The 24,840-nt window shown below is 35.6% G+C and overlaps 2 protein-coding genes across 5 annotated transcripts; one reads left to right on the plus strand and one right to left on the minus strand.

The window, feature by feature from the left end:
• Positions 1 to 8,601: 8,601 nt before the first annotated feature.
• On the plus strand, positions 8,602 to 15,174 carry LOC107828736 (ras-related protein RABE1a-like). Of its 2 annotated transcripts, none has more exons than XM_075247300.1 (9): positions 8,602 to 8,740; positions 8,855 to 8,974; positions 11,500 to 11,572; positions 11,909 to 12,009; positions 13,617 to 13,682; positions 13,993 to 14,090; positions 14,199 to 14,261; positions 14,340 to 14,432; positions 14,949 to 15,174. In XM_075247300.1, exons 2-9 carry the CDS (start codon positions 8,902 to 8,904, stop codon positions 15,030 to 15,032), a joined length of 651 nt encoding a protein of 216 aa, XP_075103401.1. In that variant the 5' UTR covers positions 8,602 to 8,740; positions 8,855 to 8,901; the 3' UTR covers positions 15,033 to 15,174. The 2 variants fall into 2 exon arrangements, with proteins under 2 accessions (XP_075103401.1, XP_075103402.1); XM_075247301.1 differs by having other exon boundaries at positions 8,608 to 8,740; positions 8,878 to 8,974.
• A 450-nt stretch (positions 15,175 to 15,624) lies between these two features.
• On the minus strand, positions 15,625 to 23,415 carry LOC107828735 (kinesin-like protein KIN-5B). Of its 3 annotated transcripts, none has more exons than XM_075247299.1 (24): positions 23,190 to 23,415; positions 22,820 to 23,026; positions 21,683 to 21,812; positions 21,423 to 21,578; positions 21,000 to 21,337; positions 20,787 to 20,925; positions 20,200 to 20,297; positions 19,966 to 20,122; positions 19,816 to 19,876; positions 19,600 to 19,676; positions 19,184 to 19,237; positions 18,994 to 19,074; positions 18,800 to 18,911; positions 18,630 to 18,716; positions 18,202 to 18,377; positions 17,948 to 18,109; positions 17,764 to 17,871; positions 17,441 to 17,599; positions 17,268 to 17,351; positions 16,982 to 17,187; positions 16,590 to 16,691; positions 16,392 to 16,501; positions 16,152 to 16,303; positions 15,625 to 16,002 (listed from the first exon to the last, which is right to left on the minus strand). In XM_075247299.1, the coding sequence occupies exons 2-24, from the start codon at positions 22,996 to 22,998 to the stop codon at positions 15,796 to 15,798; spliced, it is 3,135 nt and encodes a 1,044-aa protein (XP_075103400.1). In that variant the 5' UTR covers positions 22,999 to 23,026; positions 23,190 to 23,415; the 3' UTR covers positions 15,625 to 15,795. The 3 variants fall into 3 exon arrangements, with proteins under 3 accessions (XP_075103400.1, XP_016511588.1, XP_016511589.1); XM_016656102.2 differs by having other exon boundaries at positions 19,816 to 19,885; XM_016656103.2 differs by having other exon boundaries at positions 19,816 to 19,885; positions 22,820 to 23,023; positions 23,190 to 23,328.
• Positions 23,416 to 24,840: the final 1,425 nt, after the last annotated feature.

Here is a 24,840-nt window from a genome sequence, read left to right on the forward strand (position 1 = left end):
ATTGATAACTTGAAGATGCCAAGCGGATATCAACCTTCTGAGCTTCAACAATTCGACGGTAAAGGGAATCCCAAGCAACATGTTGCATACTTTGTCGAGACGTACAATGATGCTGGAACTTATGATGATCACCTTGTCAAGCAGTTTGTTCGATCTCTCAAATGAAATGCTTTCGATTGGTACATAGATCTTGAACGTGGTTCTATTGATAGTTGGGAGCAACTCGAGCAAAAATTCCTCAATCGCTTCTATAGCACGAGGCGTATGGTGAGCATGATTGAACTTACAAATGCCCGCCAACAGAAGGAGGAGCCAGTTATCGAATTCATCAATCGCTGGAGGAGTTTAAGTCTCAACTACAAAGACCGTCTTAGCGAAACTTCTGGCATCGAAATGTGCATCCAAGGTATGTGTTGGGCCCTTCGCTACATTTTGTAAAGAATAAAGCCTAAAACTTTTGAAGAGTTGGCCACCCGTGCACATGATATGAAATTGAGTATGTCTACAAGTGGAGACCAAATATTTCTTGGCTTTAAGCCTCATGATGAAATAGAAGTAGACGATGCTGAGAAAGGGGGCAAGTATTCATCCGAAGATGAAACTGAAGAGCCCATGCATGTTACAACGCACCTTGACGCGTGAGCCTAAACTGCAAGTTATGATGCTCCTTGACGCATGAGCCTAAACTGCATGTTGCAACGCTCCTTGTCGCATGAGCCTAAAATGCATGTCAAAGCACTCCTCAACGTACGAGCCTAAACTACAAGTTATGATGCTCCTTGATACACGATCTTAAACTATATGTCACGAAACTCCTCAAATTCAAGCCAAATCTCCAACTTGCAAAGATCTTCAAATTAAAGAAAAGACTTTAATGTGAAGCTCTTCAAATGGAGCAAAGTATTCAAGTTGCAAAGCTCTTCAAATTCAAGCAGAGTTTTCAAGATGTAAAGCTCTTCAAATTCGAGCAAATTCTTCAAGTTGAAAAACTCTTCAAATTCGAGCAAAGTCTTCGAGATGCAAAGCTCTTCAAATTCGAGCAAAATCTTCGAGTTGCAAAGCTCTTCAAATTAAAGAAAAGACTTCAAGTTGTAAAGCTCACCAAAATCGAGCAAAGTTTTCAAGTTTCAAAGCTCTTAAAATTCGAGCAAAGTCTTCGAGATACAAAGCTCTTCAGATTATGCAAGTCTTTAAGATGTAAAGCTATTCAAATTTGAGCAAAGTCTCCAAGTTGCTATACTTCTTGTCTGCACGAGTATAAACTGCATACAAAAAAATAATCTTATACCTCTTTTGAACTACGTAATGACTTGATCCTCTTTGTGGAGGTACGTAGGCAACTTAGAATTTTGTTCTAAGTTCAGTCACATAAATAAATAAATAAATAAATAAAAGTCTACTTTATCGCGATGACAAAGAGAAGCTGATAATGCTCTCTTCCGAAGCTAGAAAGATGGAGCATTATATGTATCATTTCATCGAGTTGTGAAAAGAATATTTCATGCACCTCTTCTCCAATATGCAAGAAGAGCTTATTCTACTCCAATGCTTGAAGGATGGAATGCTCCATAAAATGCTTCTCCAAATTGCAAGAAGATGTTGTTCTATGTTAAAGCTTGGAGGTTAGGACACTCCATGGATTTCTTCATCAAGTTGCAAGAATGATTGTTCTACATCAAAACTTGAAGCATGGGATGCTCCATGGACTTCTCCAAACTGAACGAAGATATGGTTCGACACCAAAATCTTGAAGGTTGAGGCACTCCATGTAATTCGTCACCACAAGGTTGAAAGATGGGATGTGCCACGTGCTCGCCTGTCAGGGATGGTATATGGTCGCTCCAAACCTCTTTCTCGCCATGTCGCAAGTAGGAGATGCATCATGTGTCTTTTCATCAAGCCGCAATGAGGAGACGTGAAATATACTTCTTTGAGGGATGTGGCATACCAACTAGTATCTCGCCGAAGTCACGCAATTGTAAAGAAGAGACACCAAGTGGTTCCCCGCCAATCATGTGGACATCACTTTCGTCTTCTTGGACATATATTGAGGCTGGTTGTGCTTATTTACAAACCTGCAAGATAAGAAAATAAGTGCAACCCACGGTGTTGGTAACATGACGCTTCAATACGGATGGTGATCATTGTGACGTGCACTTCTCTGCCGAATCTTGAAGGATGGAATACTCCACAGATTGTTCCGTCAAAGATTGAAAAATAGGAAGCTCCATGAACTTCTTCACCAAGTTGAAAGAAGGGGTTATTCCATATCAGATCTTGAAGGATAGAACTCTCCATGAACTTCTTCACCAAGTTGCAAGAAGGAGTTGTTCCGCGCCAAAGCTTGAAGGATGAGACGCTCCATGAACTTCTTCACCAAGTTGGAAGAAGGAGTTATCCCATGCCAAAACTTGAAGGTGAGGGATGCTCCATGGACTTTCTAGCCAAAAGTTACAAATAAAAGTTCTCCACGTAATTTTGTCACCAAAGCCACAAGGATGAGGAGGCACCAATCTTTCTCTCGCCAAACCTACAAAAAAAAAAGAAAAAAAAAGTATGTTACCCGAATAATCCTCCCAATTTCGGCCTTTGATTCAAAGATTTACCGTGACGGGATCAAAGAGGGTGGAATATTGAGCTCTGTATATATTTCATCTCTCAGAGTCTTCATTTCAACGACACAAACGACTCTTGATTTGGACGCTTCTACCTCGAGATATGACATTTTCACTGAGAGTGCACAAAGCTTTGAGATCAGCAGGCCAGATGCGTCGATCAGTTTCAAAAAAATAATTCCATCCAATCCAAAAGGTGTTTGGAGGTGAAATTTTGATATGTTGTAGTCCTTTGATTCTAGCATCAGAAGAATCAAGCGGCTTGCAATTTCGACGTTCCTACGGCATGATGCGCGCAAAGCTGAAGGAGTCAGCTGGTCGGCACTCGTCTCCTAACTTCTGAATAGTATCTGGGACGATCTATGAGCAATATAATTGTGATATTTACAGAAGTCTAAGTTCAACAAGTCTAGATTTTATAGCTGCAAACCGCTCATGATTCTGATATTCATGTACCAAGATATGAATCTTTCAGTGAAGGCGCGCAAAGCTGAAGAAAATCGAGTGTGGCAGAATCTGAAGCAAGGTTTTAGAAATACTCCTGAGATAGTACAGAGCGAATTTGGGCTTCAAATTTTTTATATGTTTCAGAACTCCATGTCTAGTATCGCTAAAATTATGTGGCCCATGTTTTCAATGCTCCTACACCATGATGCAACTTTTTCTTCGTAGGTGCGCAAAGCTACAAGATCAGCAGGCACATGCGTATATCAACTTCAAATATTAGTTCCAGACGATCCAGAAGGAGTTCGATTGTAAAATTTTGATACGTTGTAATCCTATGAATCTAGCATTAGTAGAATCAAGCGGACCACAATTTGGACACTTGTACACCGGGTTATGTATCTTTTTGTGAAGGCATGCCAATCTGAAAGATCAAACGCGACAGCACCAGAAACAAAAATTAAAAACATTACCTATGATGGTATAGAAGGACTTTTGCTCCTGTTCTTGGATATGTTGCAGCCTTCCGTGTCTTGTTTTAGTAGAATCAAGCGGCTCATTATTTGGAGTCTCCGACAATGAGATATGAACTTTTTTCCACAGACGTGCAAATCTGATTAATATAAAACGGCAGATTATGAACTGAAGTTTAAAATGTTACCTGAGGAGGTACAGAACGTATTTTGCTCTGATTTTTCTTATAACCGTATTCCTACGAGTTTAAAATCAAAAGGATCAAGCGGCTTGTATTTTTTATGCTCCTATGCCAAGTGCCAACATACAAATTTTTCTTTTGAGGAGCACAAGTTGTAAATAGATGCCGAAGCAAAAGGATGAACTGCAGAACCTGAGGAGGTACAAAACGTATTTTGATCTGATTTTTCTGATAACCGTATCCCTACGAGTTTAACATCAAAAGGATCAAGCGGCTTGTATTTTTGATGCTCCTATGCCAACATATAATTTTTTCTTTTGAGGAGCATAAGTTGTAAATAGATATCGAAGCAAAAGGATGAACTGCATAAAACCTTCATGAAAAGCGCTCTAGGACCTCTTCTATTTATAGAAGTGTTAAGTCATCTGTTTTTATATTGGTGAACAAGAACTTTCCTTTAAAAATAAAATTTGATTAGTAGTTGACTAGCAAGTCCTATATGAAAACTTTGAGACAAAATTCAAATTGGAGAAGAAGGTTGCTTGAATCGAAGGAGAGCTAACTTGTACTAATGGGTTTTGTTAGGATCGGGAACCTGGGTAGTGCGAAATTTAGCCAAATAATAGTATAATATAATAACAAAGACAATGAAAGTTGATAACAACGACAATTAAAGCGTATAAAGAAGACACAAATTTAACGTGGTTCAGTCAAAGTGACATACGTCCACAAGTGAAGAGGAAAAATTTTACTATACCAACAAGAGTACAAAAGAGAGTACAAAATTAGAGTAAATACTCTAATTAATCCCCAATACCCTAAGAGAATAACTTCACAAAATTACTCCAAAGAAAGGGTTCACACAAGTGCTTCCCAACACTAACTCTCATACAAAACACTCTTAATAAAGGAGGAAAGGAAGAAATAAGAAACGAAGACTCAAGTCTTGTTAGTGTGTCTAAAATAAACTAATGGCCCTTCCCTTTTATAGGTAAAATTTTTTTGGCCTCTTAGGTGTAAAAGAATAGATACAACTTGTACAAATGATGTCCATCACACAATACAATATTTTTGGGTCTCAAAGAATACTGCCAACAAAGTCTACACTTTGCAAAGATACTTATGCTTATTTGATATGGATTCCATTAGCCAAAATATTATCCATATTACGGGTTTCAAGTTGATTCTTACCAAATTTGGTAATCCACACCCATAAAGAGCTAGTTTCGAGCCGTATTATTTTTGGAATCTACTGCCTAGTTCCATATTGATGGTGCAATATGGATATTATGGTATTTACCAAAGAAAATTGACGTAACCAAATTCTTCTCAAAAATGGAGAGGAAAACAAGATGGTTCACCTTGATATATCAGACAGTTTGGTTAAGGGAGTCATAAAGAGACGTTGTTTCACTTGTACTTCAAGTCACCTCTTTGATTTTGGCAAGCCTACACTCCAACAAGTTTTGAAGTAGGGGGCATTTGTAGACGGTTAAAATTTTACTAAGTTTAAATTTATAATAAATGTGGATTTTATCATATATTGGTCCAACCAAATATTTTGAACTAGTATAATTGAGTTATTTATTTAAATCTAATTAAACTGATTTAAATAAAAGTCCAATACTATTGGACTAACCCATTTTATTGGGCTACCAAATGGATCGACTCATATAAAGCCCAAAGCTCAATGACCCATGAGGGTTTTCTTGGTGGCTACTCCACCACGTGTCTATATAAAGAGGCCACATCCCTCGGGAAGAAATCACAAGGCTGAAAGTACAACAATCAAGTAAGCAGAAGGAAAGGCTAAAGAAGCTCTGAAGAATAGTATCAAGGTCTCCATCCACATCTGCAATCTTCGTCTGTGGTCAAATCCCAAAGGCGAACGCAAATCATAAGCGGGCGGCTTCAATCCGTTCGTGATAACCCAACAACAAATCCTGGTTCGTGACGACCTTCAAATTGTTCGTGACGCACCACAAATCTGAAATCTGTCAAGTTCAAGATCAAGCTCTCAAGCTCTTTAACTTTCGTTCGTGAGGAGAAGAATCAGAGGACTACGTCTCTTTAAATTTGAGATATTCTAGAGATTGTAACCCCATCACTTGAAATTGAATATAATATTTGTCGTTATATTTCTTGTCTTGATTATTATTTTTCAGGAACGAAATTTAGTTGTTACAAAATACACAACAAATCACATTTCTAATAATTAAAAATATCCAATACTCATTGTCCTTCATTATCGTCTATTTGAACTATATATAATTTTATCTTGTGCTACTTTTTCATGCAACGAATTATATAGATAGACACTTTTATAAAAAAAAAAACTACAATTTAATGTTTTCATCATAAAAAAATTGTGTAGTTCGAGTATCAACTACAAATTAAGGGTTTTCAGGTTCTTTTTCTTGGAGCAAATTTTTTATATTAGTATTTAAATGCTGCATTTCATGTAGAATTATTTTAATATTTTTTTATATTTTAGGGCTTCTAAATTAACAATAATTTGTATGTTAAATCTATCCTAATCTTTTCTTTATTTTGGTAACTTTTGAGTACTTAGAACACCGGAAATATAGATGACTTTGGCACTTCAAATAGAAAGCTATGGAAAGTTCTTGATGAAGTTGTGGATTTTTTTTAATAGAAGTATTTGGTTATATAATTCAAAAAAGTGATAAAACTGTGTATAGTTCAAATAGACAAAGAAAAAAAGTTTATGAAAAAGAAAAGGAATCAATTATAATTCTATCATAAAGAATAAGGACTCTTAAACCTAAAAGAAGTTCCAAGTCGCTGGCAGACTACTTTAAATTAAATTTTTATTAATTTTCAGTGAAATAATAAAATTATAAAAAGGCAAAAGAAGAAAAAGGCTAAATCAAAAATAAAAAATAAAACATTATAGAATAAATAAAATATGAATAATAGATGCTCCTAAACCTAAAAGGAGTTTTAAGTACTCGATAGTTTGAAGATTATTCATGTATTTCCCACGGCTAAAAATCTTTTATTTTTATTTTTATCTATTTGTTTAATTCATACAATTAATTTCTTTTACACTTTTTATATTTATTTTTTCTAAATAAAATCTTTATTCAATTTTATCCAACACAGAATGCTTTTCAAAGGATCTTTGCTTTATTATTTCAAATTTATTTTGTTCCACATTTGGATACGGATATTTATACTTTTTTAAAAAAAATGAGTAAAGTACTTTTCTAATATTTCAAAAATATATTTTTTAAAAATATAAATAATTAAATATTTTTTAGTCAAATCGAACTTACTTTTAAATGGCCCTGATAAACGAGAATTGGTTATAGCACACAACAAAACTAAAATATTACATCAGTGGGAATATTGAAAGAACATATAGCGTCAATAGTTCCGTTCAATGGTTATTTCAAAAATTATTATCATGCATACTAATTTATCGATCAAATTATTGTGTATAGTGTTACTTGTGTTCAAATAAGTAATTTTAAATTTTTATGTCATACCAAATTTTTGATTAATTTGTTGCAAGATTCAAAATTGGACCTTTTTACATCGTTCCACACATTAGTTCTTCTTCGATAATATTTTAATTATGATTTATCATATATTTTACATTTTCACTTCTCTTAGGATATACTATAGTAGTTTTTTTAAAATTTATCAATTGCAAGTAATTCATTTACAATCAAAAATTGTTTTTTTTACTACAAAGAGACAACAGTCTTTATGCATAAAAGGCTCGTAAAAATAAGGAGTCATTGAAGAAAATAAGCATAATTCTAGTTAAAGTTACCTTAATAGTTTGTTGTATGTAGAACTTTGATCTAAATTTGAAGTATGATCTTTATTTCCAAAGTGCATTTGTATATTCAAACAACTATTTATTTTTATAGCAAAGTTAGAAATTTGCTCCTGCACTCTCGTGGCTACGTTATAGTATCTTCATGATGTTATTGTCTTGAATTTTGATGCTAAATTTATAAATGATGTCATGTCTTACGTCTGAAAATACGTTTGAGCTATGATAATAACAAATGGGGGCTTGTCCTTGATTTCTATTATGCGTGACTTGTTGCACTTTTATTTTATAGCTCCAAACACAATATTTAATTTAATGCTTATGTGATTTAAAAAAAATATATTTATTGAGATCGTGTACACGCGCAACGCACATACCTGTAACCAGTGAAACTAAGAACCCATAAGAGCAATTATAAAATTCACCTCTCTTCATCTAAAGAATATTTATACATTATATTTCTATTTGGCAATCTGAAAATCCAAAAATATAGAATTTCTTACGATATTACATCACATATAGCTAGAGCATCTGTGCGATATATTAAGAAGATAAGATAAAAGAGGAAAAAAACATAAATATTCCAAACACACTCTTACCGTCAAATTTCACAAGCTACTCCTTTAAAATATACAACATCGGAGATGACTTTGGTCTCTCCTATGGATAAATCCACATAAACATGACGATTTGAAAATATTCACAATATTAGTAAAAGTGATAAATTTGTAAGAGTACATTTCTCACGAATGTTGTCCTCGCTAGCTGTTTACAACAAGATATTCTTTCGTGACTTGAATGTATTAATATTCAATGTCTTTATATGTTCATTAAATAATACCATTTGTACCTTTATGTCTATCGTATTTTTCAAAAAATATTTTCTTATAAAAGTTATATTTAATATTTTTCGCGCAACTAGCTAGTATAATTCATAACATAAACAATTTTAATAACTTTCTTTCTTTTAAAAATTTGGTGCGAAATAAAATCAAAGAGAGGAATCATGTATTTAGTCCTTAAAAGTCAAAGTCAAAAGAGAATAGAAAATAAGGAAAACGAAATTCCAGTGGCCGACGGGTGCTAACAAGTCCGACGTTCTACAAACGCTTTCCCCGACTAAATTTTGTGTATTTTATTTCCCCCATTTTAACTGCCCCCATTTATTAAGATCTCCCACGTATTCCCAACCTCTCTCTTCACTTTTTCTCCGATCCGGTACGTATTTGTATGTATATGTATAATATCTATCTCTGTACATACACATGAATCAAATTAATTACTTATATAAATTTATTTTTGTTCAAATTTTCAAACTTTGATTTTATCTAGGGTTTTTAATTCCTCTTCATCAGTTCCTGGATTCGTGAGGAAATCAAATGGCTGCTCCACCTGCTAGAGCTCGTGCCGACTACGATTACCTCATCAAACTACTCTTGATCGGCGACAGCGGTAACTATTTTGTTTTCTATGTTTATTTTTCTTTCTAATTCTTTTTTTAGTATATCCTTCTTTACATTCGATTATTTTGTAGTAATTCTTTTCGTTGATTCGTTCAAATTTTCTGGTGGTCTTGCAATGGAGATGGAATAAGTAGTTGTGTGGCTTGTTATTTCGTTAGTTCACTTGATTCTATTATCAATGAGCATTTACAGTCATTTGCTTGCTGTATTCTGATCTAAATAGTACTAAGTAAGAGCAGCGAAGAATTACAACTTAACAATTCTGTGTAATGATATCCTAGAACTTACTGGAGCTATTGAGCGACAAATACTGCTATAATGCATTACTGTATAGCACATAACTACTTATACATTTGCCATGCATGTGTTGTTTGTATATGAGGCACAGCAGATGTGAACTTACCAAATGACTACTTCTTGATCCTTCATGTGTTAGTGCTCCACTTCATAAAACAACAACCTTTTCCTCAAGAGTTGAGTGATGAAAACCTTGTCGGTGAATTATGGAAGTTCTCCAGGTTCTTCTCCTTCCCTTTATTCTCGAAGAAAGGTGAGATTCACATTCGGTTGTGAATTCCAATGTGGCAGGCATATATTTACACAAAACCAATCCCTTTTATCCTAGTCGGAGGAGAATTTACCAAACTTTTAGCATTGCTTACACTTTGGAACGCGTAAAATGTGCTTTTATGGCTCAATGGGCTCCCAACATCACATTGCGGTTTTGTAGTGGAAAGGATAAGAAGCCTGCAACACTCATTGGAATCCTTACAAGCCTCAAGTGGTTTGCATCACACTACCATTGGCTACTCTGATTGATTGAGGTGCGTCCTAGAAATTTTGCAGACAAGATGATGGACGAGTTTTAGATCATAAATAGAGAATATTCTTGATTAGATATCATGAATAGATGGAAACTGCATTTTAGGAGAAACTTCCAATTCTAGAAGATATAGAGTTGCTCAACTCATCCAGAGATTGGAGAATGCACCTAAACCAGGACCATCAGCAGTTGTTTTAATCTGGAAGGTAGAGAAAGATGGTTCCTTTTCTGTTAAATCCAGATCCAGCCTTTTGGGTAAGAAGTGGCAGCGGATGGCACTCGCCATGGAAAGGTTTGTGGAAGAACAAAGCTCCCCTAGAAGTGATGTGTCATACTTGGCTAGCAGTGTGCAAAGCTTGTCTCAGACAGAAGCTTGTTTCAGAAACCTTTTTATGCACTGCTCATATTCCTGGAAAATCTGAAACATTTTTCTAAGGCTAATGGGAATCAGTTGGGTGATGCCAGGAAGCATGAAGGAGATAATGAGTTTCTGAAGGGATCAAAGAGCACCAAAACAGCTGAATAATTTGTGACATAGGAGTACTATTTTCTTATCAGTAGGATATGTGGAATACTATACCGCTGTGCATTATATGACAAATTTGGAAAGAAAGGAATGCTAGACGTGTTGAAGGGAAGCCTACCACACTACATTATATAAAATTCATTTGCTTACGACTTTTTTTTTTCTTTTTGGGTGTAGTATGGAAGATTTAAATCATTTTGATGCGCTGTTGGACTTAATAGACTCCTTGTATCTTGGATAGAGTTAACACACCTCTTGTACTGTTTCACCACTTGCTTATTCTTGACTTTTTGTGAATAAAATTCTCCTTATCAAAAAAGAAAAAGAATGTTGAGGACTGGCTTATGCTGTTGGGAGTAGGGTGATGAGTACTTTTATACATACTGGTGTTAAAAGTGCACTGATTTGTGATGAATCTGAACTTGAATTTTGATACCAAATTGATGTAGCATTAGACGGAAGAAGAGAGAAAGGGGAGAAAAATTGAGAGAACTGGAAGAAATAGAGAGCGATCAATGCGTAAAGTCTTATTCCTTAAGTCAAGCATTTAACAAAATAGAGAAAGGCACTTATGTTGTAGAATGTGGAACCCTTGACAAGTCAAACTCTTAAAACAATTAGGACTCGATCCCAAACTAAAAGATAAAGACTACTACAAATTGATAGATTTAAGATAATCATAGTATCCTTTTTTCTTTCCTCGGATCCATCATTTGCATTGGAGAATTTTCAAAGTTCTTTTGTTGAGGATGAAGGTCGACAAATTGTGAGCATGTCAAGATGAGCTTCCTCTGTAGTCCCCTCCCCCCTACAGTTCTTTTGTTATTTCACTGAGCAAATAAATCAGTCGACGAGAATGTTAAAAAAATCTCCTTAAGAAACAGCATAATTGTACTCATTTGGAACAAGTTAAGGAACCACATTGCCACCGAGCTCAAACTTCAAAATCTGTTAGCACATGGTCTTCAATTCCATTTTTTCTGTGTCAGCATTTGTTCAATTTTCCATTTGAAGGTTGACTGCTGAGTAGAAACTGAGAACAGATCAACTGCTATTCTCAATCTTGGTTGATCAACTGGTTTTTTGAGATGATGAACACTCCGTGATTATTACTTATTTGGTTTTTCTGAATTTAATCAGGTACAACTTATATTTGAATTTTCAGGTGTGGGTAAGAGTTGTCTCCTTTTACGTTTCTCAGATGGCTCCTTCACCACCAGTTTTATCACCACTATTGGGTAGTCATCCTCTCATTTCTTTCTTGACATTCTACGGTTTTTATTTTCATATCTTGGTATTTTTCTTAAACTGCTTGTGCTTCAAACATAAAGAAACATATAGAGATGCAACTGATTAGAAGTGAAACTTCACAATAAGATAGGATTTCTCATTGAATAGCAACAGAGAACCTCTTAAACTTAAATGTAAACCACGAAAATGTTCAGTAACATGGTCTCCAGCAAGATTAAGAGTATTAATGGCCTCTATAAAGTATATATGAGTATTGATATTAAATGTTTTCTCTCTTTTTCTTTTTCTGCCAATTGATTCCAATGAAAAACTTTCTTTCACAGTATTGATTTCAAGATAAGGACCATAGAACTTGATGGCAAACGAATCAAACTGCAAATTTGGGATACTGCTGGCCAGGAGCGGTTCCGAACAATTACAACAGGTATACATGTAGGTTTTTGTAGTCAATGGTTTGCCTGAAACATAGACCATATCAGTCCTCTATATGCTGCCTTTAACTTGAGCATGCATCCTTCATGAATACTCAATTTTCTCTTCTGTAATGTAGGTTTCTGCAGTTAATTGAGAGAAACATATACCTTTGACTGACTGGCATTAATGCTATGTAAAACAGAACTATCACTTATCGTGAAGTCAACTGAAGTTTGCATCAAGAAGATACCATCCCTAACTTTTGTTCATGAATTATTGTATGATAAATATGTGGAAATTCCATAAAAGAATGTTTTATTTTTCTGGGACTTTGGTTTTTTGTCCGTCATGTAGAATATAAGCTCGAGAGAACACCAAAAGGTTGAGAATGCATGATTCCACACCTTCTACCTTGTGTAGTTATACTGTATTTCACCTATTGGATGGTATTGCTAATTAAGTAGTTGCCTAATTTATGTTGCAGCTAATTAAGAAGTTGTCTCAATGACAAATCTCTTGATTAGAGAGGTCTCCTAGTCCTAGTCATATTCATGTTTTATCCACACTAAATAATATATACAATATGCTAAAGCTCCTACCCTATTTGCTCCATTAAATGATGTGCTTTAGGCAATGCCCTGTCCTTGGATGTCAGAGTGCCTTGATGAACGTATCCTCAATTGGTTGCGCTTAAATTAAAGCTGGCGAAGATGAATCAACTACCTTAGCCACACTTTTAGCCCCATTAGCATGGATGATAGCATGGATAACAGAAGGTGTGGTTCCTCTTGGTTGCCAGGAACTCATTATGATCAGTATCTACAATAAGGGTGGACTGCACCTGCTGGCTAGCACGATCTTCACACCCATAACTGAAGCTATGTGAAATTTTCCCATGATGAATAATAGCAGGATCTCAACAGTTCCTTTGGTGTAATTGTTGCATATTAGAATATCACTGGAATAAACATCATATCAGGTGTTCATCCTATCACGTCACCTCGGTAATATCACAAACCTTGATTTATAAGCTGGCTTTGAAATCAAACAGTTTGAACTTGGGAGTGTTTGCTCCATGGATGGTAACACAACTTCGACTGTGCGCTTGCTCAAACCCCACAAGATAGCTTGCTTATGGTACTTTGGCAATTTCCTTTGTTCGAATATTAAGAATCTAGGAACATAAGATGAGTGTTGGCCTGTCAATAATTGAGAGCAGCAAACCAGATTAAATTGCAACATTACTAAGAATTGAGATGTAGTAAACTGCAATGAATGTCAGTAAATGAGACTTGCAGAAGGGCATACTGGAATAAATGTTGAACTGATGAGAATCTTTCTATTTTTTAAAATCACGTTTAAAGTAGGGTTTAATCTCCCCTAACTCTGGGAAGGTTATGGAGCTACTTATGCTCTTAATAGATACATACGAGTTAGGAAATTATTATTTCGGAATCCGCAATTCAATATAGATGGATATGGCTTTGGCTTAACAATGTTTGCAGGGCAGCTATGCTGTCTTTTCCTTGATAATTGCCTTTCTTTTTGGTGACTTGTCAATTTGCTTCTCTTTCAAATAAACCTGCTTATATTTTTAGTACTTTACTTCTCATGCAGCTTACTACCGTGGAGCCATGGGTATCTTGCTGGTATATGATGTGACTGACGAGTCATCGTTTAACAGTAAGTTCCACTAGTTTTACAAATAAAGTGCTTGGAGTAGGATTTTTAATTTGGAGTTGGAGTTGTTCCCTTTTTTTGTAGATGAATTTATTGTCTTGTAAACCCAGGGTTGGGTTAATGGTGAGGGTTTAGCCATACACTTTGATCTTGGGCTAGAAATACCCTCCAACCTCTTGCCAAGTTTCCATTCTCTGAAAATATATTTGTTTGCCTTGTACGATTTGCAGTCTGTCCCTCCTCCTCCCTCTTCTTCTTGTTAGGTGAACTTCCCTAAGATAAATTTGATTAACATTTTTGTTGGTTCATTTAGACATCAGGAATTGGATACGAAACATTGAACAACATGCTTCTGACAATGTCAATAAAATACTCGTGGGAAACAAGGCAGATATGGATGAAAGCAAACGGGTATTCTGTCTATCTCCTCTATCCATCCGTTCACTATTAATTTGTTGATATGTGTGTATATTGCCTTGCTTTTCTATTATTTTCTCACTTGATATGATCCTTCTCTAGGCTGTTCCTACATCCAAGGGTCAAGCGCTAGCCGATGAATATGGCATTAAATTCTTTGAGACGGTAAGTGGAACTGGTTTTCAGCATTGGAATTATTTTCCGGCAGCACTCATACTCAGATCCTAGTTATATTTCATGCAGAGTGCCAAGACGAATATGAATGTTGAGGAGGTTTTCTTTTCAATAGCTCGGGATATAAAACAAAGACTTGCTGAATCTGACAATAGAGCCGAGGTATGAGTTCCAAACTTCAGATTCAATCCCCTTCCCTTTTTGGTTTATTGATTAGGAAGAAAATATATTGTAATTCGTCTTCTGGAATGCTGACTATGGATATCTTTTTTTGATTCAACAAAGGGCAAAATCTTTGATTGAAAATTGAAAACTCTTCCATTATTTCCTTTCCATTTTTCTGTGTCTTATATGACTTATTAGTGAATCTTCAAATTCTTGTTTTCGTCAGTTAAAATGCAAAATGAGAGAATGCATGCCTTTGTTTGATCACATTGACAAGGAAAGTAGAAATAGGAAAACAGAATGTTCTTAACTCAAAAGATTCTTAAAGAAGTGGTAAGTAAAGAGACAGTTTCCGCCAAATGTCTTCCGCTTTGTGTTCATTTTGTAACCGGATACAGTTTTTGTTGCATCCTCGTACAGTCGTACTTTGTATCTTTTCCTCTAATTGCACTTTTTAACATCTTGTTCCACACTTGTTGAGTGTATTTATTCATGCTTTCCTGGACGTTGCAGCCTCAGACCATCAGGATTAATCAAGCCGACCAGGGAGCAGGAGGTGCTCAAACTGCCCAAAAATCAGCTTGTTGTGGTTCTTAAGAAATTGGCAGTAACGAAGATAGGATGATGAGGGAGGAGGAATTAATCTTTTCCATGACGTTAATGTTTCTTCACAATCTATTTACTTTCTCGAAGCTCCTACTATGTCTAAAATTATAATCTAAGTCTTGCTTATTATTTCTGGCTTATGTGTACTCCTTTTTGGGGGTTGGGTGAGTGGTATTTGTAGCCATTTTCCTCTTTATCATTTTTTGGTGCTCGAGCGTTTGTGGACTGGACAAAAATGAAAACAGAATAAAAAAGGAAAAATAGAGAGAATAAGGTAACGAAGATGGAAGAAAGGGGTCGAAAATTGAAACTAAGTGAATATCTGACACAGTAAACTTCAAGAAGGGTAAAAATGTATTTCTTTTTCCATATTTTTTCCTGAATCTTTCTTTTGCTTCATAGAGCTTCTCTCTTTTCTTCCATGATTTTAAAATGGCAAGGGCGAATTATTTGTTGGACGGCCCTGTGGAGCTTTTAGAAAAAGGCAGTCTTCGACGCAATACTATCCTTTTTCATTTCCATATCCCTTCCTTGATCTAATTGAAGCCCAAATTAAAAAAAACATGGCTCATATGATTCAATATTTGCATACGGGTCGAAACCAGTGCAGGGGTATAATAGCGCAGAACCTGAAAGTTGATAAATATTCTTGAAAGAAAAGAAAAAGATGATGCAACAACAGTTACAAAATACGACTTTGGCCACAAAGTAATTAATTCCTCGAGGTGTCAATTCTCTAATCTACTGCCAATTATCAATTGACATCTGCAAATGGAGTTCTATTTGGAGATGCTCCTGTACATTGTTGTAATTGCCGCTGATTCTTTCCCTCAGCACCACTCCACTTTGGTTCATTTTCCAGACTAACTTTAGATATCACTGTTCTCATATCTTCGATGGATGCTAGGCTGGGAATTTGTACCAGTCGCTTCATCGGTGTCTTATCAGTGTACATGTCAACCTGTTTATAAGATTATTGTTCAATAAATTAGAATAGCAAGATTACTTTATAAATTATAACTAAAATTTAGCTTAGATCCTTGACAGTTCGTTGCTTAGAAAGTACCCTGTGAAATATAAGTAAATAAAACATAGTAAGCGAGTATATACCATGTAGTCTTTTTGGAGGCATTGTTCTTTTGTACATTGGATATCTGATATACATTCACCATGGTTCTGTTGCATAGAGTTCAGCTGATTCAGACACATGCTACTTATTGACTCAATTCTATTCTTGTGTTCCATGTCCAACGTCAAAGAATCTGCAAACACATGGCAACTTTGTTTAATAAAAGCATCTCAGTTTGAGGGGGAGAGGGTCATAATCTGTATCCAGAAGATTTCAGATACCATTGAAAGAAGTCAGCAAATCGTGACCATGGGCTTCAACTTTCTGGTCCACAGATGAAGAAGTGGAGAGAAATTCATCATATGCACCACCAATTCTGATGGAGCTTTCCCTATCAAGGACAGAAGGACAGATACTAAGAATTAGAATTAAATAAGAAATAACGGAAAACTGAATAGGGTCGCAAAGGAGAAACTTACTGTGAAATGTGTTCTAGTTCTGCAAGATTGTTTATAAGAATTTGATGGATTCCTGATTGAGTTTTCCCCAACTGTTCATCCAAGTTATCCACCTTGTTTGTGCTAAAAGAGGAAAAGAATTATTAAGCAAAGATCCAAAAGCTTCTCAGACTACTGACCCAACTAACAGTCCTATGCCACAAATTATTCACAGTTATGCATGCAAGATGCTTTATTATTGATGGTTCATGCTTTGGAACTGTTATTTTGGGAAATATTCAAGTGCTCCTTCTGTTGTTTTACTCTTATACAAGCCGGCACCTCTCTTTTTTCTAAATATACTTATTGCACATTCGACGCCACCTCGTCTTCCTTCAAGATGAAAAATTGTGTCGTAAGAACAGATAGCATACCACTCTTGCAGGCAAGTTTCCAAAGTCATTCTGCTTCCAGTGTATGTCAATGTGTCTTCCGAGAAATTTTGTGTCACCTCATTAACGTATCCATTCAATTTTTGCTTTGCACTAGCTGAAACCTGCTGGACACCTGTCAATTCTCGCAACAGCTGTTTATTTTCTTTTGCACTAGAATCCTGGAAGTTTCTTGACGCTTCTGACACCTGACATTAAATATTTCGCGATGAATATATCTCTTATTGAATGTCATGCATGATAAGAGATGCAGGATCAACAGACTCACCATAGCTGCTTTCTTAGTTGTCATAGTTGCCAATATTGCACCAATTTTCTCAAGAGCCAAATTTTCTTCTCTAAGTGCCTCTTCCTGCCACAAAGATAAAAGGAGAGATTTTAGCTTCCTGATAGGCACTTAGATATTGATTGAAGATAGTTGAGTCACTTCTGCTTCTTAACCTTGAATGTCTTCTCAAACTTCTGTAGTTGGTCAACTTTATCAATGTTGCTCTTATCGAGAAGTTTCATCACTTCAGAAGCACGTTGATGGAGATCATCAAAGAAGTTTACAGTCGCCTGAGAAATTAATTGAGCTGAAACAAGACTTCGACGAAGTCCCTGTGGCATCGATGGTTTGTTCAGTTCTATGTTTCGGTAATTAGAATACATAAAAAAGATGTATAATAGATGAGAGGGTAGAAGATAAAACTAGCGGTAATAAATACCTGCATAGGCTGTAAAAATGATTCTTGTGAAATATATAAGGGCAAAAATTGACTAACCTCTTCTTGTTGTTTAGCAGAGAAATCTAGTATTTCTCTTTGTTCGTCCAGAGAATTCTTGATATCACAAACGAAATCTTTGGCCTCCAAAGATGCAGCTCTAAGAAACTGCATTGAAAAGATTCCCGCTTAATTTAATATAACCTAATCAGCATGTAACATCAGAAACACAGAGACTTCTTACTTTCTCAACTGCGGTAGCTTGAGATGATATTTTAGACTTGATCTGGTCCAGATCAGTAGAAGCTTCCAACTGCAATACATCAACAAGCTCCTTCAAGCTTGCCATGCCAGAAGTGTGTGTCTGAGTCATTTTGTTGATCTTTGATTCCATGACCTTAGTAACCTAGTGGTTGTTATTAAAATGGTATTGAGTTCCTCAACCAATGAACTTAGTACACTAAAGGTCAGTAGAACGCTCAGAATTTAATATCTTACATCACATTTGCTGGCAAGAAATGAGCTGACATGCTCCTCCATGCCTCTTAATTGATGCTGTTGCTGGGAATTCAACCCGTGAATGATTTTGTGCAGGTCATTTAAACTTTTTTCAAGCCGTGAACCAAATGTATGCAGCAAATTTTGATTATCTGCTTCCAGCTTGTCTTTATGATCTGCATAAATTGGAACCTTTACGAGTGCACACCTTGCTTATATATATATTAAAGAAATGACATGTTCAGTTTGCTTCAAAACATGAGAAAAAGGTTGCAGCTTGGAGTCACTAGTCAAAGAATAGAGAGATCATTTTACTTCTTTAGCACTGCCTTAGACATAAGAGTGTAATTCATGCTAATATGTAGAATACAGATGCAAAATATAATGCCAGCAAGATGAACCAATAAGCAAACAAAATCCAAGAGTACCTATTCTTGAAAAAAGTGAAGTTATATCCTCTGATGCATTCTGCAAATTTTTCCGCAAGTCCTTTGCACAATCGATTAGACAATTTTCTGTTTGCAAGTTATAGAATCACATAATCATGGAAGAGTTAAGCTCATACAAAGAAAAATTTACTTGGAAGAACTTCAAATACCTGAATGTATTTGTTTTGAAATAATGAACTCTTTTTCCTTCAGTGTTGAAATAGCAATCCTGTGATTCTCTTGAAGCTCATGTAATGCCTTTTTACTATTTTCTAGATTTGCCTGGGCAATAGTTGGAAGATATGAATTATTTACAGAAGAAGAAGCACTATGCATGATTTATAAACAACTTTGTTAGCATTACCTGGCACTCTTTGAGTTCAGCTTTCAGGTTCAGTTTTTCTTCCTGCTCCCTAAGATAAAGCTCACGGAATTTATCAATTTGCTGTCACAAGTTAAGGGGGAAATATCCAGTAAGTGCATACATTTAATGATTTAGGATCTTAAAAAACATTAACAATAAAGTAAAGAAAGGGAAACGATGCCAAAATTACCTTTTCACTAATGTTTAGATCAATCTCCAACTGCTCGATTTTCTCATTCTTTGCCTATAAGATATGACAATGACATTTAAAAATTACTTAAAACATAAAGTGCCAGGAAAGTCCTACACAGTGAATGTCTTATCATGCACAATGTTGTTCCAAATAACATATAACCAATATATTGGGGTCAAAGGTTCAGAACTGATTGATTATTTAAAGTGGTTTAAAGCTAGATTGTAGTCACTGGGTTAAAGGCCAAATTGCATTTTTGGAATAATCAGGTTTAAATTTCACCAACTCGAAAGAAATCTTTTAAGATCTACTCAAAGGGGAAGCATACAGTTGTTAGATAGATTTCATTCATAGATAGACGAACCATCTCTGCAAATTATTAGAATTTGCTAGCCAAATCTAAGAACATATACCTTTTTTTCTGCTTCATCCTGCAAAAATCTTTCATGAGGAATGTAAACTCCATTCTTTTCTCTTGCAGCTCGGATATCTGGTAAGATCATAAAGGCAAATGACCTAATTGGTAAAGAAGAGATCACACACCACAAAAAAAAGATCCTTGAATTTTCTTTGTATCCTAGCATGGAAACGAAGAGATCACACACCACAAAAAAAAGGTGTTAATATACCTTGTTTCATCCTTTCGAATTCTAAGTACAGATCCTTGAGCAGCACTGCCTTGGACATTCTCTGGTTAGCCTGAAATCCGTTAACTTTATCCAGCTCAAACTACAGACAACACCTAAAGAATAATATAAGCAAGAGAATCACAGTTTAACCTCTGGTTTGTTTTTGATGTTTTTAGCACGGTGTGCATAATCCAGTGTGCTTAAAGTTTCTTCAAGACAATGTGCAGAGGGAGAAATTGTTGCAATAATACAAGTTTTTGTCTTTCCTCCTAATGAATCTCGGAGGAGTCTTGTTAGCTTACTATCCCTGTGTAGTATAAAATTAAAAGAGTTAAATGGAGAAGCATCGGGAGAACTCCAAAGAAGTGCTTTTTTGACACAAACCTGTAAGGTATGTGAATAGAGTGTTCAACCAAAGCTGTTATAACACGACCAAGAGTAAGCAAACTCTTATTGATTTCCCCCGCTTCTCTTGCACGAGCCTGAGTTCAAACAGATATAGTTGTTGTAAGTTGGATTCGCTTCATCAGGGTTAATCCATAACCGACCGCAACTTGTTTGGGATTGAGGCATAGTTGTTATTATGTTCTTTTTTGTTTTTTTCCAGCGCTCGTTTGTCATTTAATTAACATTTATTTGAATAACTGAGTATAAGAGAAAATGTAAAAGCTTTTCAATTTTGCTTTATCTCACACTTCGAATTCACACCTAAGATAAAAATTTCCTGTGCTCATTTGTCATCTGCTACTCTTTTTGTAAGTCGGAAGCAGAACTTGTAAAAGACAGGAAATATAACTTCCTCCCCACAACTAAAGAAAGACTATGTTTTCTGCTTATGGATATAAGCATTTCACATTGATATTTTGCGTTCCTGCCACACTGTTGATTATTGATAACCAATGAACAGTTACATAAAAACAGCAAGGAATAAAGGTTCTTTAAAGCACAAATCTGTGATGCTAATATCATACCTCTCGTGCACCTGATCGAGAAATATTTTCTGATCCTGCTAAATCAACAAGATTGAGCTTGCCACACTTAATAAGCTCCTCATCTCCAACAGTCATTTCTTTGACATGAATAGTTATGCTAAAAACAGAGTGAGAACGGCTGCAGAAGAAGAGTATCATTAACTTGTCGCTTAACATTTACTTTTTAAATCGATTAAAGCTAACAGGTCCTACCTGCTGCGTTTGTTCAATAGAGTGTCTGCTGTGCGCCTCCTGGCTGCTCCTCGTTCCAGGAGGTTATAAATGTCGTTTGCACTGTACACAGCTTCTTCCTCAAGACCCCTCACTACAACACAACCTTTTCCATCCTCCATGAGAGATACAGGCTTCTTTTGTCTCTCTTCTGAAGACTTTGAGGGCTCTTCTGAAGCTAGCAAGTCAGTGATTTCTTCGTTGTATAGTTCCCAAAAAGTCACTTTCATGCTATAATCTGCATTTTGACCTTCAAGCGTATCGAAAATTTGGCGAACTGCCCTTGGAATAATACCTGCTTCAGCTGGTAATTCACCAGCCTATGACATAAGGAAGGAACAAGACTTATGGACAAGAGTAGATCGATGTGAAAGATGATATGGTGTAGAGTGAACCAGTTAATACCTTATTCCTCATCCCTCCCTCCATTGTGTATGTTTTACCGGTACCAGTCTGCCCATATGCAAATACAGTGCAATTAAATCCGTCAAGAACTTCCTTAACAATGGGCGAAATGGCTTGATCATATATCGATCTTTGTTGTGCTTTTGGGCCAAAAACCTGGTAAATAGCATAGCTTTAAGACAGCTCCTAATGCTAACATTTTTAACATGCCATCCATCCATTTAATGAACAAAACGCTACTATAAAACAAAGAATTATACCTTGTCAAAAGTGAATACTTTGTCTACTTGCTTGTTAGCTACATTTTGTACAACAGAAACTTCTCTTTTACTTTCATTACATGTTATGGCCTTTGGAACATTTATCCTTTGCTCATCATCATTCAATGGCCTGAAACAACAACAACACTAAGATTTGTCAAATGAAATCTGTAGCATTTGTTTTGCTTGAAACCAATGTGTAACAAGATCAATCAGCCATGCACAACAATGCATCTAATCCTAAGCCATTGATGTCCATATTGAGGTATGTTTTTCCACATTCCATTTTATAAGCACATAACGATAATATAAAAAAGGCAGGTTCACATCATTCAAATCATGATGTCCTGAAATATTTTTTCTTGATTTGTTGACACAGAGGGGAACCTTGGTACAATGGCAAAAGTCGACCTCGTGGAATCAGCCTCTTGCAGAAATGCAAGGTAAAACTTCGTACATAAGCCGCAATGTGGTCTAACCCTTCCCCAGGCCCCGCACATAACTGGAGCTTAGTGTACCAAGCTGCCTTTTTTTAGACAACTTTCTTATTCCTGTTTCGTATTCGTACATGTTGTGTTATTCGCTTCCATTACCTGCTACCTTGTTGTTGCAATTGTGTGTTGCTTTAGTTTCACTGTTCCTTGAGCCGAGGGTCTACCGGAAACAGCCTCTCTATCTTCATAAGGTAGGGGTAAGGTCTGCGTATACACTACCCTCCCCAGACCCTACTTGTGGGATTACACTGGGTTTGATGTTGTTGTTTAGGCGACGAGGAAATGTTCATCTTGGTTAAATTTCAGGTACTGAAGGATATAGTAATCATATACTAACTGATACTGTGAATCAAAGCTCACACTTTTTGTAACAATCCGAGGATCGTAAAGCAAAGAAAAACAGAAGCATCAAATTTGTTAGCAGAAGTTCATAAAAGCCAAAATAAACTACATAAATTACATTAGGCACATAGGTATGGAATCTTACACTAAACTACATAAATTTACACAGTATCAGTACATAAAACTTTTTAGAAATGGACACACAAACACAGACAAACAAACACAACACACACACAAAAACACAAACACATACTAAAAAATGTGAGTAGAAGCACTCAAAAAATCTAGGGGAAAGGCCAACCTGCATCTAACCAGAACTTGAACATTGACCTCTTTATCCTTGTCCAACCGATTGGAATTGTAGTCAATCCCCCTCGGTTCCGTTGCCCTCCGCCGTTCCGGTCTAGGTGTAAAAAACGGTGACGGAGACGGTGCCATTCCCACCCCTACTTTCCTACTTAAATCCGGTGTCAACGACATGATATCTGTAATCCCCCCAAATCTGCTGCTAAATCAAATCAAACAACACAAATCAGTTATATAATTCAAATAATCAATCAAGAAATAGTTGGTGTTGACTAAATTAATCAGTATATGTATTCATTCTGAACCAAAAATTACTATTTAAGCACAATCATATATGCAAAAGCAAAAAAAAAAAAATTTCTTACTAGGCTGCTATTCAAAAAATAAATCTGGAGTTAGCAAAGTTGAGGAAGAAGAGTATCAAAATCAAAGGTTAATTTCAGTCTTTGGCTTTACTTGTTGAAGCTCCACTTGAATTAACCTAGAATTTGATTTGTGTGTCGGATTTCGGAAAATGTAGACTTTTTAACGGCTACTTTTTGAATAAAATGGTAGGAAAGGGGCCCACTTAAGAGAAATTCAAAATGAGGCGCCTGGATTTTCTTTCCATATGTTACCTTTATGGATCGCTGGGAAGAAAGGAAACATTTAGAAGTGGACAAAAAAAGGAACATTTTTTAAATTCTTAAATGCTTTTAGATTTTATTTTTGCCTTTTAAGTAAATAAAGTGAATTCGAAAATCTAATTAGACACCTCACACTGAAGCATTTTTGAGCTCCCGATGTTGTTTAAATACTTAAAATCTTTAAAGAGGTTGTCTTTTACGATAAAGAATATTTAGAGTAACGTGAGAATGCTATATCGAAAATATAAATATGAAAATACACTTATAGTTACTAATGAAATTTAATAAATGGATGTGAAATGAAAATTGTTATTTTTGTTTGTGTTGTCCGCAAAATGGGTGTGATTTACTTGTTGAAAATGTTATTTTGCTTGAATTATTGATAGAATAACTTTATATATATATATATATATAATTTCAAATGCAAGTGTTGGATTCAAAGACGTTGTTAGAGAGTATAAATTGACTTATCCAACTTATACTTTGACTACCAAACCAAGGATAGTGATCCAACTTATTCCAAAATTCACTGAAAACTGAATTGATTACCCACAAAATCGATCGAATCATTGAATACGCACCTCCGCTTTGGCTTCATGTTCAGTATTAAGAAAATGGTGCACCGGCTGCCTTTAAATCTTAAATTTGCCTCTTATATGGTCATACTCAAAATGGGAGAGGAAAGCAACAATCAATAGTGTAGGAGAATAAAAAGACATGGGCGTTACATTAAATAGTCTATGAAAAGTTTCAGAGGTTCAACTCTAACAAAATACTAAGCAAGATTAGCTACAACGAATCAGACAGAGTAAAAGAAGCCATATTTTGTGATTGGCTGTGTGTATATAGGTGCCGATGGCTGCAATTCTCTTCTATGACAGGCAGGAATTTAGAAGGCATAAAATAGCCGTTTCCAATTTAGAAGGCGTAAATATTGCAGTTAAGCTCATATCCGGTGGTATCTTTGATTGAAGGCTAAAAATCTGCTTTGAAGGGATTAATTAATTATGATGTTTCGAAAGCTTCTCAAGAAATTATGATATGAAGATTTCACGTAACATCTATAGTACTAATAATTAGAGTGAGACGAGAAAGAAAAAATCTAATTATCCTCTAATTCTTTCACTTCAAAGCTAAGGGACTTTTCCATAGTATATAGATAACAAATAATGTAAATAAATGGAGGATGACATAATGTTTGCTTTCATATCCTATGCGAGAAATGACATGTCAATTACTTTACCGAAAGAAATTACAGTAGATAGAACGTAAATATGATGAAAATTCAACGCAAGGAGTCATCCCATCCCATGTACAAGAATCTACTATGCAGAAAAATTTGTTAAGCTTGGAGGGAACTTAAGTAAAAATCCTAAGGTCTAAGCATTTT

The sequence above is a fragment of the Nicotiana tabacum genome, chromosome 24 (genome assembly GCF_000715075.1).
Source record: "Nicotiana tabacum cultivar K326 chromosome 24, ASM71507v2, whole genome shotgun sequence".
NCBI classification, from domain to species: Eukaryota; Viridiplantae; Streptophyta; class Magnoliopsida; order Solanales; family Solanaceae; genus Nicotiana; species Nicotiana tabacum.

Excerpts from the sequence above, each read along its gene's own strand:
- LOC107828736 (XM_075247300.1), top strand. The coding sequence starts at position 8,902 with ATGGCTGCTCCACCTGCTAGAGCTCGTGCCGACTACGATTACCTCATC. Across the intron at positions 13,683-13,992 it reads TGACGAGTCATCGTTTAACA|ACATCAGGAATTGGATACGA; the intron begins GTAAGTTCCACT and ends TGGTTCATTTAG. Across the intron at positions 14,433-14,948 it reads AATCTGACAATAGAGCCGAG|CCTCAGACCATCAGGATTAA; the intron begins GTATGAGTTCCA and ends TGGACGTTGCAG.
- LOC107828735 (XM_016656102.2), bottom strand. The coding sequence starts at position 22,998 with ATGTCGTTGACACCGGATTTAAGTAGGAAAGTAGGGGTGGGAATGGCA. Across the intron at positions 20,298-20,786 it reads CTCGATCAGGTGCACGAGAG|GCTCGTGCAAGAGAAGCGGG; the intron begins GTATGATATTAG and ends GTTTGAACTCAG. Across the intron at positions 18,378-18,629 it reads TTCACTTTTTTCAAGAATAG|ATCATAAAGACAAGCTGGAA; the intron begins GTACTCTTGGAT and ends CAATTTATGCAG.